The 12147-nt window shown below is 40.3% G+C and overlaps 1 protein-coding gene and 1 long non-coding RNA gene across 27 annotated transcripts in view; one reads left to right on the top strand and one right to left on the bottom strand.

Annotated features, from left to right (window-relative positions):
- Positions 1-12147, bottom strand: part of LOC309352025 — a 123865-nt gene that overhangs the window by 86828 nt on the left and 24890 nt on the right. For 2 of the 19 annotated variants that reach the window (XR_014161014.1, XR_014161015.1), the window contains one exon: positions 3925-4057. The exons of 15 other annotated variants lie outside the window; for them this stretch is intronic. This is a non-coding gene — a long non-coding RNA (uncharacterized lncRNA). Of the gene's footprint in view, positions 1-106; positions 589-2897; positions 3194-3924; positions 4058-12147 lie in introns of those variants that run through there. 2 more of the 19 variants (XR_014161012.1, XR_014161013.1) reach the window with 2 other exon arrangements.
- Positions 1-12147, top strand: part of CACNA1C (calcium voltage-gated channel subunit alpha1 C) — a gene marked incomplete at its 5' end in the record, with an annotated part of 484372 nt that overhangs the window by 457761 nt on the left and 14464 nt on the right. For all 8 annotated transcript variants that reach the window (XM_081879585.1, XM_081879587.1, XM_081879586.1 and 5 more), the window contains 8 exons: positions 664-766; positions 3810-3911; positions 4552-4679; positions 7634-7768; positions 8664-9016; positions 9757-9789; positions 11545-11676; positions 11991-12088. In XM_081879585.1, the coding sequence (XP_081735711.1) occupies positions 664-766; positions 3810-3911; positions 4552-4679; positions 7634-7768; positions 8664-9016; positions 9757-9789; positions 11545-11676; positions 11991-12088 (1084 nt within the window). The remainder of the gene's footprint in view (positions 1-663; positions 767-3809; positions 3912-4551; positions 4680-7633; positions 7769-8663; positions 9017-9756; positions 9790-11544; positions 11677-11990; positions 12089-12147) is intronic.

Genomic DNA, 12147 nt, shown 5'->3' with positions numbered 1-12147 from the left:
GCTGAGTGTCATCAGCATACTGCTGACAACGTACCACAAGCCTCTGGATAATCCCACCCAGTGGCTTCATGTGATGTTAAACAACATGGGGGGGGGGGAGGACCAAGCCCTGTGGAACCCCACCTTGAAGGTTCCACAGGGCTGAAAAGCATTCCCCAAGCAATACCCTCTGGGAATGACCACCCAGGTAGGATTGGAATCACTGCAAAGCAGTGCCACACACCCCTCCCCCAGTTCAGACAGTAGCTCCAGAAGGATACCATGGTTGATGGTATCGAAAGCTGCTGAGAGGTTGAGAAGAATTAACAGAGACATGTCTCCCTTGCCAAACTGTGCCTCCTCCATCCTTTAGTGACTGGTAAGCCTCAGTAATTTACAGCCCTCTCACATGAACCTTGGAATAGAAAGTTTGAGAACTTCTGATTTAGTCTGTTGGTAGCTGGACAACAATGCAGCATTCTCCATGAAAACTTCTGGAAATGGTCACTTTTGGATGCAATACACCAAGTTTGTCCAGGAAGATTCAAAAGTCAAAAAAGAAAGAACCTGGGCATGAGGGGTATAGCAGTATTTGAGTTAATCTTGAACCTGATGAGAGAATAGCAAATGAATAAATATGGTTCATTCAGCATAATATTTTCTCTATTTGTTCAATCCTCATAGCGCCTTGTGTCCATGAATATGCCACTAAATAGTGATGGGACTGTCATGTTTAATGCAACTTTGTTTGCACTGGTCAGAACAGCACTGAGGATCAAAACAGAAGGTAAGACCCTTAAGGTGCAGTATGATTGTGTGGGATACTATCAAGGCTGGACCATGGACAGCAGCAGTCTGGAGTGAGTCAGGAACTGGGAGTCAGGATACAGACTAAAGTGTCATTTATATTTGGACAGACATCAAGTGACTGGGCTAAACAGTTTAGTCACATTTTTAAGGTATGGCTTTTACACCTATAATGACTTATAATTTAATTCATAACAAATTAATTAATTCTTCAGAGTTTAGGCAGGTGTGCAGTCATGTACAAAATTACCTTACTATAACAGCATTGTTTTGTGGCTGGCAGAGATATATGACTTTTCTGAAGGCTGTTCGCACATCCATGTCAGTATGTCAGAAAACATGGGTCAAATGTGACAAATATGACTTTGCTTTTACCCTGTTCAAATTCACATTTACAAAGTGACTGTCAATTAACTTCCAGGATTAATATAGTGATGTAGTAAAGCTAAGTTCATAATACATAAAACTAGAACTGAGTACACAGTTAATTCATCATACTTCATTATGAGTGTGATAATGTTTTATTATGGTTTTATATTTGCTGGAAGCCACCCAGAGTGGCTGGGGCAACCCAGTCAGATGGGCAGGGTACAAATAATAAAGTATTATTATCATCAATCTATATCTATTTAAAGTTCATCCATAGCTACAATTGTTGTTACATGAAAGCCTTAAATCTCTAGCTATATAAGAATCACATTATACAAATGTGTTAATAGTAGCCTTGAGTTTTACTTGAAAAGGGCCAAGTTGACCTAATTGCTAGTGTTTTTGCTGCTCTTGAAACTTCCTCCTGCTGAATGGAGTCTTTATTTGCACTACAGTTTTTCTTCCTGGATGCATCTGTATTCAACATTATAACTATGTTAGACCTGGCTTTATCATTATACAGGGGCATATTATTTCTAAGGTTATTTTCCCTGTATTTCTCACTCTCAGAATCCCTAGATTGTCTTCACACAACCTTTCCACTGAGAAAGGAGTATTCCTCTCTTTTTTTGTAAATAATTTTTTATTGATTTTTTCTTCTTTCTACAATAAGTGATAATTCCACAAATAACAACATCAAAAACAAGTTTTCCTCCCATTCCCCATATATACATTTATCCTTTCAACACTATCTCTTGTGAGATTCTTAAAATCTCACTACTTCCCTCCATTTCCACTTCTAGTTCTTTATATATACCAAATTCTTCTGCATTTCCGTATCTACGCTTAACCCATTATTATATCCTTAATTATCCAAATTTCTGGTAATTGCAAGCGTTTAGTTGAAGCCTGCTAATGTTTCAGCTTGTTTATAATATTTTTGCACATATACAATAAATGTCCCCCACTCTTTTTTAAACTTCTCATTACCATAGTCTCTGAGCTTTGCTGTCAGTTTTGCCATCTCTGCATAGTCCATAAGTTTGATTTGCCATTCTTCTTTTGTTGGTAACATTTCTTCCTTCCATCTTTGAGCTAACAGGATCTGGGACGCTGTTGTGGCGTACATAAATATCCTCTTCTGTTCTTTGGATAGTTCAGCTCCTATTAATCCTATTAAGAAAACTTCTGGTTTTTTAATCAAAAGACATTTGAACATTTTTTTCAATTCATTATAAATCATTTCCCAGAAAAACAAATACTTTTGAGGAAACAATACATATGTGCTAAGGAATACTCCTCTCTCAAAGTTTCTGGGAAATGAGAGAGGAGTATTCCTTAGCACATATGTATTGCTTCCTCAAAAGTATATTTTTATGGTAAAATACACAAGCTTGCAGCAGAGTTAGGTGGCTGTAGTAATTTGTATCAAGCAACATGGAAACCTGATTTTGAAAAGATAATCCCACAGAAGATTTGGGATTTTTTAATGAGTGCAGATCCCAAAATCTGCTCTGTGCATAACCAGAAGGGAGAACATTTGTAAGTCAGTGAGTAGGTGGTATTTAATACTACACCATTTCAGTTAAATCTGTCCCCAATCTGAAGAAAGGAGTTGGGGGTTCCTTACTAGGATGCATGCAAGCGGGGATTTCCCTGCCTCATTCTGCCCCCATTCCATTCCAGCCTGTTCTGCCCCCTTTTGGTGCCAAAAACAGTGTGTGTGTGTGTGTGTGTGTGTGTGTGTGTGTGTACGTGTGACTTGAACTCACGTGAGTGTGGTGTTGCCTGTATCATCTTTTTTTGTTCTCTCCTAACATTAAGCGGGTTGGACTCTGTTATGATAGAAATCAATAAAATCATAGGTACTGACCTTCCATTTGACCTGTTCTTTATTATGTTTGGATTTACAAAATGCTAGGTGAAAATGTGAAAATGGTAACTCACCTTTCAATAGCAGCAGTAGAAAAAGACAACCCTGCTTTCATTGATTAGCGGTATCTGAAGGTATCAGATATGGCTTACTCAGTCAAACTGACTAATATGATAACAATTAGAGAAGGGAGACAGCAAAATATGTATTTATTGATAAATAGAGTTTCTTTACCATGTTTTAAGGTGGATTTAAGCAACAGTGCTTGTGTTCTGTGAGCTTTGCTCTTGCAATTAATACTGCAAGCTTTGCAATATATGGTTACATAACTGCATATATTATTATGTATGTCTTGTATGTTCACCAAAAAATAAATACAGTGGTACCTCGGGTTAAGTACTTAATTCGTTCCAGAGGTCCATTCTTAACCTAAAACTGTTCTTAACCTGAAGCACCACTTTAGCTAATGGGGCCTCCTGCTGCCGCCGCGCCGCCAGAGCCCGATTTCTGTTCTCATCATGAAGCAAAGTTCTTAACCTGAAGCACTATTTCTGGGTTAGCAGAGTCTGTAACCTGAAGCGTATGTAACCTGAAGCGTATGTAACCTGAGGTACCACATGCAGTCTCTCACACCATGCTATGCAGGTCATAAAAGCCAGCAAAAAGTTTTTTTCCCCTTCATTTTTTTGTACAAGCTTACTTGTTGTGTTTGCTAGAATCAAAGATGTTTCTGAGAGACTTGTCTTAAAATTACTTCTCGGACTACTGTTTCTTCTGGCAGGTAACTTGGAGCAAGCAAATGAAGAGCTGCGTGCAATAATTAAAAAGATTTGGAAGCGCACCAGCATGAAGTTGTTGGATCAGGTTGTGCCCCCAGCAGGTGGTAAGCACACCTTTTTTCTGTATTTAATACTGAAGGACAACAATATTTTTCCATGCAAAGAAATATTATTTATGGTGCCATGGCTAGATAAGTAATAGCCAAGAACTGGAAATGGCAAGCTGAACCTCTGGTACATGAGTAGAAATCTGCATTAACAGAAAAAATGACAAAACAATTGAAAGCAGCTAAACAGATATAGACAACTTTATTGAAAAAAATGTATTTTTCTTACTACTTTTGGAAACAAAAGAAGATCACTATGTAAGGCATCTAGATACACATGACAAACTCGGATGTGCATTTTAGGATAAGATATATGAAAAGCTACTCCCTATTATTATCAGTTATAAACTTAAATAGTACACTGATATGTATACAATCTCCCTTTCTACCTACCATTATTTGTTCCTCCTATTCTGCTTACATGTTAAACATGGAACAATAAAATATATTTTTTAAATACTCTGTAACATGCTCTGTAATTACTTGGAATAGAGAAGCCTAGCTTCTCTTTACAGTATATGAGAATAACTACTTGCCTGGCTGGACATTAACACCAGTAAATAACTATGCACTGGTGAATGAGAAATCAACAAATAAATATAATTATTTTCAGCTTCTTCTATGCTTTTAAACTTAGATGATGAGGTAACAGTTGGAAAGTTTTATGCTACATTCCTGATTCAAGAGTATTTCCGAAAATTCAAGAAACGCAAAGAACAGGGCCTTGTTGGCAAACCTTCACAGAGGAATGCTCTTTCCCTCCAGGTAAGAAACAGATATTGCTTAATATTATGCTACTGATCCACCACATCCACCATTTCCATAGTCTTTCCACCAAAGATATAAAACAACAAATCTCAAACTGTGGGAACATTGGGGAGGTACAACATCCTATTTGATGAGTCCCAGACCTAATTTTAAATGTATTCTGACTAAAACCCCATTGAATGCCAGCTTTTTGCCCCTCCAAAACATGGCTATACCAGGTATCCTTTTGTGTACTTTTTATTGATTGTGCTCAGCTCCTGCAGAACAAGCTTTGATTTTTCACAGGCTTTTCAATTCCATGATACCTTAATAGACACTCCCATTTATCTGTCTAAGCCACTGAGCCTCTTGGGCTTGCCATTCGGAAGGTTGGCAGTTCGACAGGGGCAAACAAAGGCATCATGACACCCAGGGCGGCAAACCGCTATGTGCAGCGCATGTGCGGCATTGCTATGTATGGCGCATGCACTGTACATAGTGGGTTGCTGGCGGTGGTACTCTAGCGCCATACGGACGGTGCCGGGATCCTCTGCTCACAGCTGCAGCCGTGAATGGAGGATCCTCCATTCGTGGGTGTAGTGGCGATGGAAGGATCCCACCACCGCCCGTGCAGCGCTGGCGGCAAACCACTACGTACAGTGCATGTGCGGCAGCGTTACATACAGCACATGCATGTGGCGCCACACATGCACTGTACATAGTGGTTTGCTGCAAGCTCCAGGATCTTCTGCTTGCAGCTGCAGCCGCGAATGGAGGATCCTCCACATGCGGTGGCGCGATGGCTGTTTGCGCCCCCGCGGGGTGCCTTCTTGTCACCACCACCCCGACATGGCACCCAAGGCACACTACCCCCCCCCACTGCGATGCCACTGCGGTTCAAATCCGCACAACAGGGTGAGCTCCTGTTGCTTTGTCTCAGCTTCTGCCAACCTAGCAGTTTGAAAGCATACCAGCATACCAGTGCAAGTAGATAAATAGGTACCGCTGCAGTGGGAAAGTAAACGGTGTTCTGTGTGCTCCGGCACTTGTCACATTCCTCCATGCACCAGTAGCGATTTAGTCATGCTGGCCACATGACCCGAAAAGCAAATGCTGGCTCCCTCAGCTTGAAAAGCGAGATGAGCACCGCACCCCACAGTTGCCTTTGACTGTACTTAACTATCCAGGGGTCTTTTACCTTCTTTACCTTTATCTACTCCAATATTAGAATAAGCTTCTGCAGTCATGTAGTTTGCCAGTTTTTGCTTAAAAGTGAAAACTGAAACTAGTTTCTAGCAATGGAAAGGCGAGAAGAGGCTACTTATGCCCTTCCTTGTACAACAGCTTTGCAATGTATGCCAGTTGCATCTGGTTGCTGCCACCATACTCCCTATTAACCGCTATAAGCCCCAGGTTAGGTGAAATCTGGAAAGTCAGATAAATTGCTTCTAAAGGGACACCGTCCTGGCCCTTGCTGCCAGATGAAGAACTCAAACTTGGGTTTCTGTTTCTTCCAAACTACATAATGCACAAATCTATTATATATAGATATGGCTAAGCATGAATTGAAATGTTGATCCAATAAATTCTACAACCCTGCCTCTTCCTTTTGAAAAGCAGGATGGGAACAAGCCTTAGAATGGCAAAAGACAGGCATTTCTCCTCTGGGTAGGCATTGAGGAACTTCTGTGAGTGGGCGCCAGCATCTGCATAACCATGGCAAAGATGCGGACTCAGTATCCAACTTATTCTCAGGCGCCTCCTCCAGCAGAGGATTCCTCACTAAAAGAATATATTTTTGTCTTCCATACTGTACCCTCGCTTTGCACCTATTTCTCTCCCTCTCCTTTCCCCTCCCTCCTCCGTTTGTCCACCCTGCTTGCACAGACCATGTCCATGGTAACCTCCTTCATCCTCCTCCTCCTCCAGGAGTGAATCACTCACACAAAATGGTTGCTACCTGTAGTTGCATGGGGTGGGAAGGAGATCCTGCAGGGGTATAATGTGGAGGAAGTGGCAGTGGGGTTGGCAAGTGGAGCAAGCAAGGGCGCAACCGCTAGTTAAGAATAACAAAGGAGGAAGAGGGAAAACAGATAAAGCAGAATATTGAAAATAACAGGAACTTGTTGGTTCAAAGCTATCTAACCTAATTATATGACTTACAAAAAAGGCTTCTGTTCTAGTGAACAATGCAGTGTAGATGCCAGTTGCAGAATGTTATGATGGTCGATGGGGGACAAGAGACCCTGATGTGAAGGATCCCGATATGAGTGGCCAAAACCTGCATGGGCACAGTCCATGTTTTAAGGTTTTCCTTTTCATATTGGGTTGAGTGACAGCTGGCACTTTTTTAGCCCAGAGCACAGGTCACATCTGCAAACACCTTTAGGGAAGTTGGGGGAGATGGTAGTCATCTCCTGAGAATATGGGTAAGTGCCTATCTGAGGAACTGATATTTCTTGATGTTGCTGCCAGACTGAACTTGGTGTGTGCTTTTGTATTGGTAGGTGGTTATGCCTGGTTCATTCAAGCAAAATGTAGGGCAAGAGAGCAGAGCTTTTCTCCACATGTCTTATTTACTAAGGAGAAATAACTAGGTTAAAATTCAAGTTCCATATTGGATTTTTGATATAGATTTTTGGTATAGGACCTCAAGAGTAGCTGGTGAGAGACATGCAGCTGAGCTGGAGCTACCAGCTCAAATGTGCTGAGTTTCTGATCTAGAATAGGCTTATTTCCTCCTAAGGTAAGGGGAAGTGACATAGCTAAGCCTGACAGGACAGTTTACTATATGACATTAACTCCTTCACACATTAATTAGATTTAAGTCCATTGGTTATAGGAGGCTGGTCACCCCACCACTACAACATCCCATTTCATTGAGGCTCAGTAGCTCTTAGGTGCCCAGTTCCAAGCAAGTGTCACTATTTTTTCTCTAACCTACTGATGTGCTAAATTATACTATTTTACAGGCTGGTTTGCGCACATTACATGATATTGGACCAGAAATTCGACGGGCAATCTCTGGAGACTTAACAGCTGAAGAAGAATTAGACAAGGCCATGAAAGAAGCTGTTTCTGCTGCCTCTGAAGATGATATTTTCAGAGTAAGTACTTTTCTAAAAACCTCCATTGGCCTATGGAATTAGATCATATTCTAACATATCAAATCACAAAAATGTTAACTAATTTTGGAATTTGAAAGACGTTAACTATTAAAAGTAATAATCAAATAAGCATATCTGTTATATCCAACAAGAAGCAATGTCCCCTGATTCTGTCAGATCAGTAATTGAGGTTGCTTGGTTGGTTGGTTGGGGGGGGGGTGGATTGCTTCTTTAGGTTTAACAGTGTACTAGGGAGCAGCTTGTCTGCACTTCTCTCTCTCCCTAGATTTGATGTCAACAAGATGAAACCTCATTCACTTTTCTCCTTAGATGGCAGTTAACTACGGAGGCTTAAAATTTGTCTTGCTTAATGTAAATGGCCTTAGGGGCCCTATAAAGCCGGCACAAGTTGCCCCTGCCCTGAAGAGGATGCGCCCTGATATAGTAATGCTTCAGGAGGTATATCAGTGAAGGAAGTCTACTCAGTGGCTGTTAAAAAGCACCTGGATTGATGACTAGCTCTGCTCTTTTGGGAGAATAGCATGTCAACAGCACGACCCATTTGGATGTTCCAGAAGTCGGCCAGGGCGTTGTGGTGCATCTTGGGACAGCCTTAAAATGGGATTAAACAAATTCATGGAGAATTAAGCTATCAATAGCTATTAGCCATGATAGCTTATGTTCTACCTCCACTACCGGGGCAGTATGCCTTTGAACACCAGCTGCTGAGAATCATAAATGGGACAGTGGTTCCCTTCATGTCCTGCTTGAAATATTGGTGAAAATAATGACCATGCCTCACTTCAAACAATACTGCACGCATGCATAAAATAAATACATTGGAAGTATCTATTTGACCCGCTCACCAAGAATATGTTTTTGATTTTGTTCACAGAGAGCAGGTGGCTTGTTTGGAAATCATGTTGGCTACTACCAAAGTGATGGCAGAAGTTCATTCCCTCAGACATTCACCACTCAGCGCCCTTTGCACATCAATAAATCTAGCAGCAATCAGGGAGACACTGAATCCCCATCCCATGAGAAGCTTGTGGATTCCACTTTCACTCCAAGCAGCTACTCATCATCTGGCTCCAATGCTAACATCAACAATGCCAACAACACTGCCTTGAGTCGCTTCCCCAGCCCACCAAGCTACCCCAGCACTGTCAGTACTGTGGAAGGCCATGGTACCCCTCTATCACCCAATGCACGGATCCAAGAAGTTCCTTGGAAGCTTGGCTGCAGAAGGTAAAGAGCAGTAACTGTAGCAGTAGTTCTATTACTTCCTATAAATATAGGGATATTTATTTTTTGCATTCTTGCCCCTCCTTTGTTCTTTGCACATTTGTAGGCCATCCATATATGTGAAGAGCCACACAGGAATTAGTTATGAGTAAGTGTCCCAGCCTAATATATGATCCGGGGAATGAAATAATAACCATAGGGAACAAAACTTGAGAGAGTTTGTGTTTCTCAAATAGAGATGAAATGAACATTATTGTCTAGTAGAAAAGTATTAGTACAACAACTAAGCATCTGCTGTAAAGATGATTTGACACCTCTGCTTTGAATTGATGGAAAGTGAGCTTGCTAACGTTGCCCTGTTGCTATCATAGCCCTGTCATAGTACACTGGGCAACATTTTGGCAAATGCAATGTGTTTCAAACTCATATTTTTAAAAATCTCAGTGTTTAGCAATAAAGTCCTTGGTTAATTTTAGAGAGCATTTAAGAAATGGTAGTTATCACTCATAATATAACTCATTCTTTGATTTTCAGATGAGTTTACATCCATTTACATAAATGTAACTAAGTCTAGAGCAGTCAAGTTTCTTTTGCAAGACAAATGCTTTTCCAAGAACTAGTATTGTTCTATTTTTCTACTTTTTCCTGCAAATCCAAAAGAAATCCAAATATATTTTATTTATTTTTCCTTTCCATCTATATTCCTGATTTGATCTTCTTTTCCTTCCTATACTTCCCTGAAGAACTAGGACACATTACTATGAAACACTGGGGCGGTAGGTCTTTCTCTTCCTGCTCTTAACATACTTGGGATATAAGTTACTTTATAGACTGATATTAAATATAAACTATTTATTTTCAGTACTGACAGACCTAGTGAGAGAGCAAGAGATCACATCACTGAACAAATAAATGATTACCGTAATTTGTTGCAATGTAGGGCATAGACTTACAATAAATTAATTTGAATGAGTTATGCAGACCACTTATAAGTTATTTTGTAACTAATTCTGAGTGCTCAGGTCAAACGACAAACTATGTGGGAGAGCCCTGACTGATCTTCCAACTTTCTTTGAAAAATTACAGAAATGTGCTTGTATGTTCAAGCGCAGTGAATCTGCTGCCTGGTGCCTTATGAACATGAAAGAAATACCATACACAGGACTACGTTCTTGGATCAAAACAGGCCACAACTTTATTGATTACAGATCTAAGTGGACTTTGGCCTGGGCATTGGGTGATTATCAGTTCAATCAGCCCACCTGGTGGCAGTCAGCAGAATGCTGTGCCGGATGAGGATGTGGAAGCAAACCCAAGTGGAGACTGTAGGCAGTCTCCAGTTGGCTCTGCTGCTCAAGTGATGCTTCCCAAAGCCTGTCTGTGATTTGCCAATTTAACAGGCAGGCAAATTCAAATTAAATTCCTTTTTTAAAAATATTGAATAGTAGTTGTGGGGAACTCCTCATCTATTCAGTGTGGCACCAGAGCTGGAATAAATGTTTGACCTTTCACCTGTGCTGTTTGCTAGAATAACACCCAGAGAGAGAGCTGTAATTTGCCTTGTGGAGACAAATAGTGACTTTACACCACAAAAGGCAAATAGTAGGTTTGAGGGGCGTTCAAAACAGTGTAGGGATATTACAAATCCCTCCTGCCCCACTACTGCTCTGAACAATTTGTGGTCTCCTGTGACTTCATTTAAGGTCTGTTTGTTCTTTTAAAACTGGGAGACCTATCATGAATCTCCAGCATACCATATAATTTCGTCCCCCCAAGTCTGTTTTTTCTGCTCTTTCAATGCATTTTTAAGTATGAAATGATTAGTACAGTCTGATTCAGTGGTGATGAGTTCAAAATAATGCTGTTATTTCACATTAACGTAGAAAGATTTTATTTTTCTACTACTAAATACTGATAACTGATAAATGTAAAGTAACAGTAATAGGAAATGGCTTAAGTAATCGATATAGGTTGTGGACACCAATTACAGTTTACCTTTGCTTTATAGGCAAGTTCTTCAGCAGTTATATCTCAGTATAGCATCAACAGGGGAAAGTGTCATATGTTCATATATAAGCCCTGAAACAGAAACATTTGCTTGATCAATCAGTTTGTATCTCAGGTCTGTTTCTCCAAGCTTCTACAGTTAAGACTGCAGTGTTGTATCTTGGAGTTTATTTATTTAATATATTTATTTATATACCACTTCCTAAGTTCCTAAGTTACGGTTTAAAAAGTTATCACTTTAGCGTGCTTTTGGGAAGTGACGCAAAAGTTCTATTTCAGAAGTATGGACAAGCATCAAAAACACGAAGCCTAAAGTACATGCTTTTTGTCCCTACCCTCACCCATCTCAAAATTTCCATGTTAGTTCTGACAATGTTAAGGGCTATACGTAAGGACTGCATCACAATTTTCTCATAATTTATGTTTTGTGGGTTTTCTTTGAATGGATGTGTTATAAAATAATGCAAAAGGAATATGTGTTTCTACATTGCCTTCACTATTTCTATTTCTCTTATATTCATTAGATCCTGTTCCAGAGACAGTCAGGTGGCTATTGTTTGTGAGGAGGAGACTTGTCAAGAGGAAGAGAAATATGATGAGCAACTGAATGAAGAAATTGAATACTGTGGTGAACCAAAGCTGGTACCAACTGAAATGTGAGTATTTTGCTATTGCAGCCAAGTAGGGGCTGTTGGGGGGGGGGTCCTCCAAACTCATAAAGCAAAAATCCCAGAGTTCCCATGTATTTCAAGTAAGGGAGTGAGGCTAAGAGTATACTTACACTGCCATTTTTCTCCATCCAACCATAGCACAGTTTGACCCTAGACTCTGATCCTAGCTTCCAGTCCTAATAGCACAAATCATCCTACGTGTTGCAGGATGGGGCAATATATTTCCAATCTGTACTAACTCATACCTCAAATAGGAGCCATGTCCTCATTCGAAGCTAACTTGTCCTTTTCCATTACAGGCTCTCATGTAAAGATGATGAACACAGACAGTTAACTCCACCTGAAAACAACATTAGATACTCTCCAAAGAGTGGGTTCCTGCATTCCTCATCACTAAGTAATAATTCCAGCTTCATATGACAAACATGAAACGATATCTCTTCAGATTTTCTAACT

Source organism: Podarcis erhardii, assembly GCF_964252035.2.
Source record: "Podarcis erhardii genome assembly, chromosome: 10".
NCBI classification, from domain to species: Eukaryota; Metazoa; Chordata; class Lepidosauria; order Squamata; family Lacertidae; genus Podarcis; species Podarcis erhardii.
This window is presented reverse-complemented; position numbering and strand designations above follow the sequence as displayed.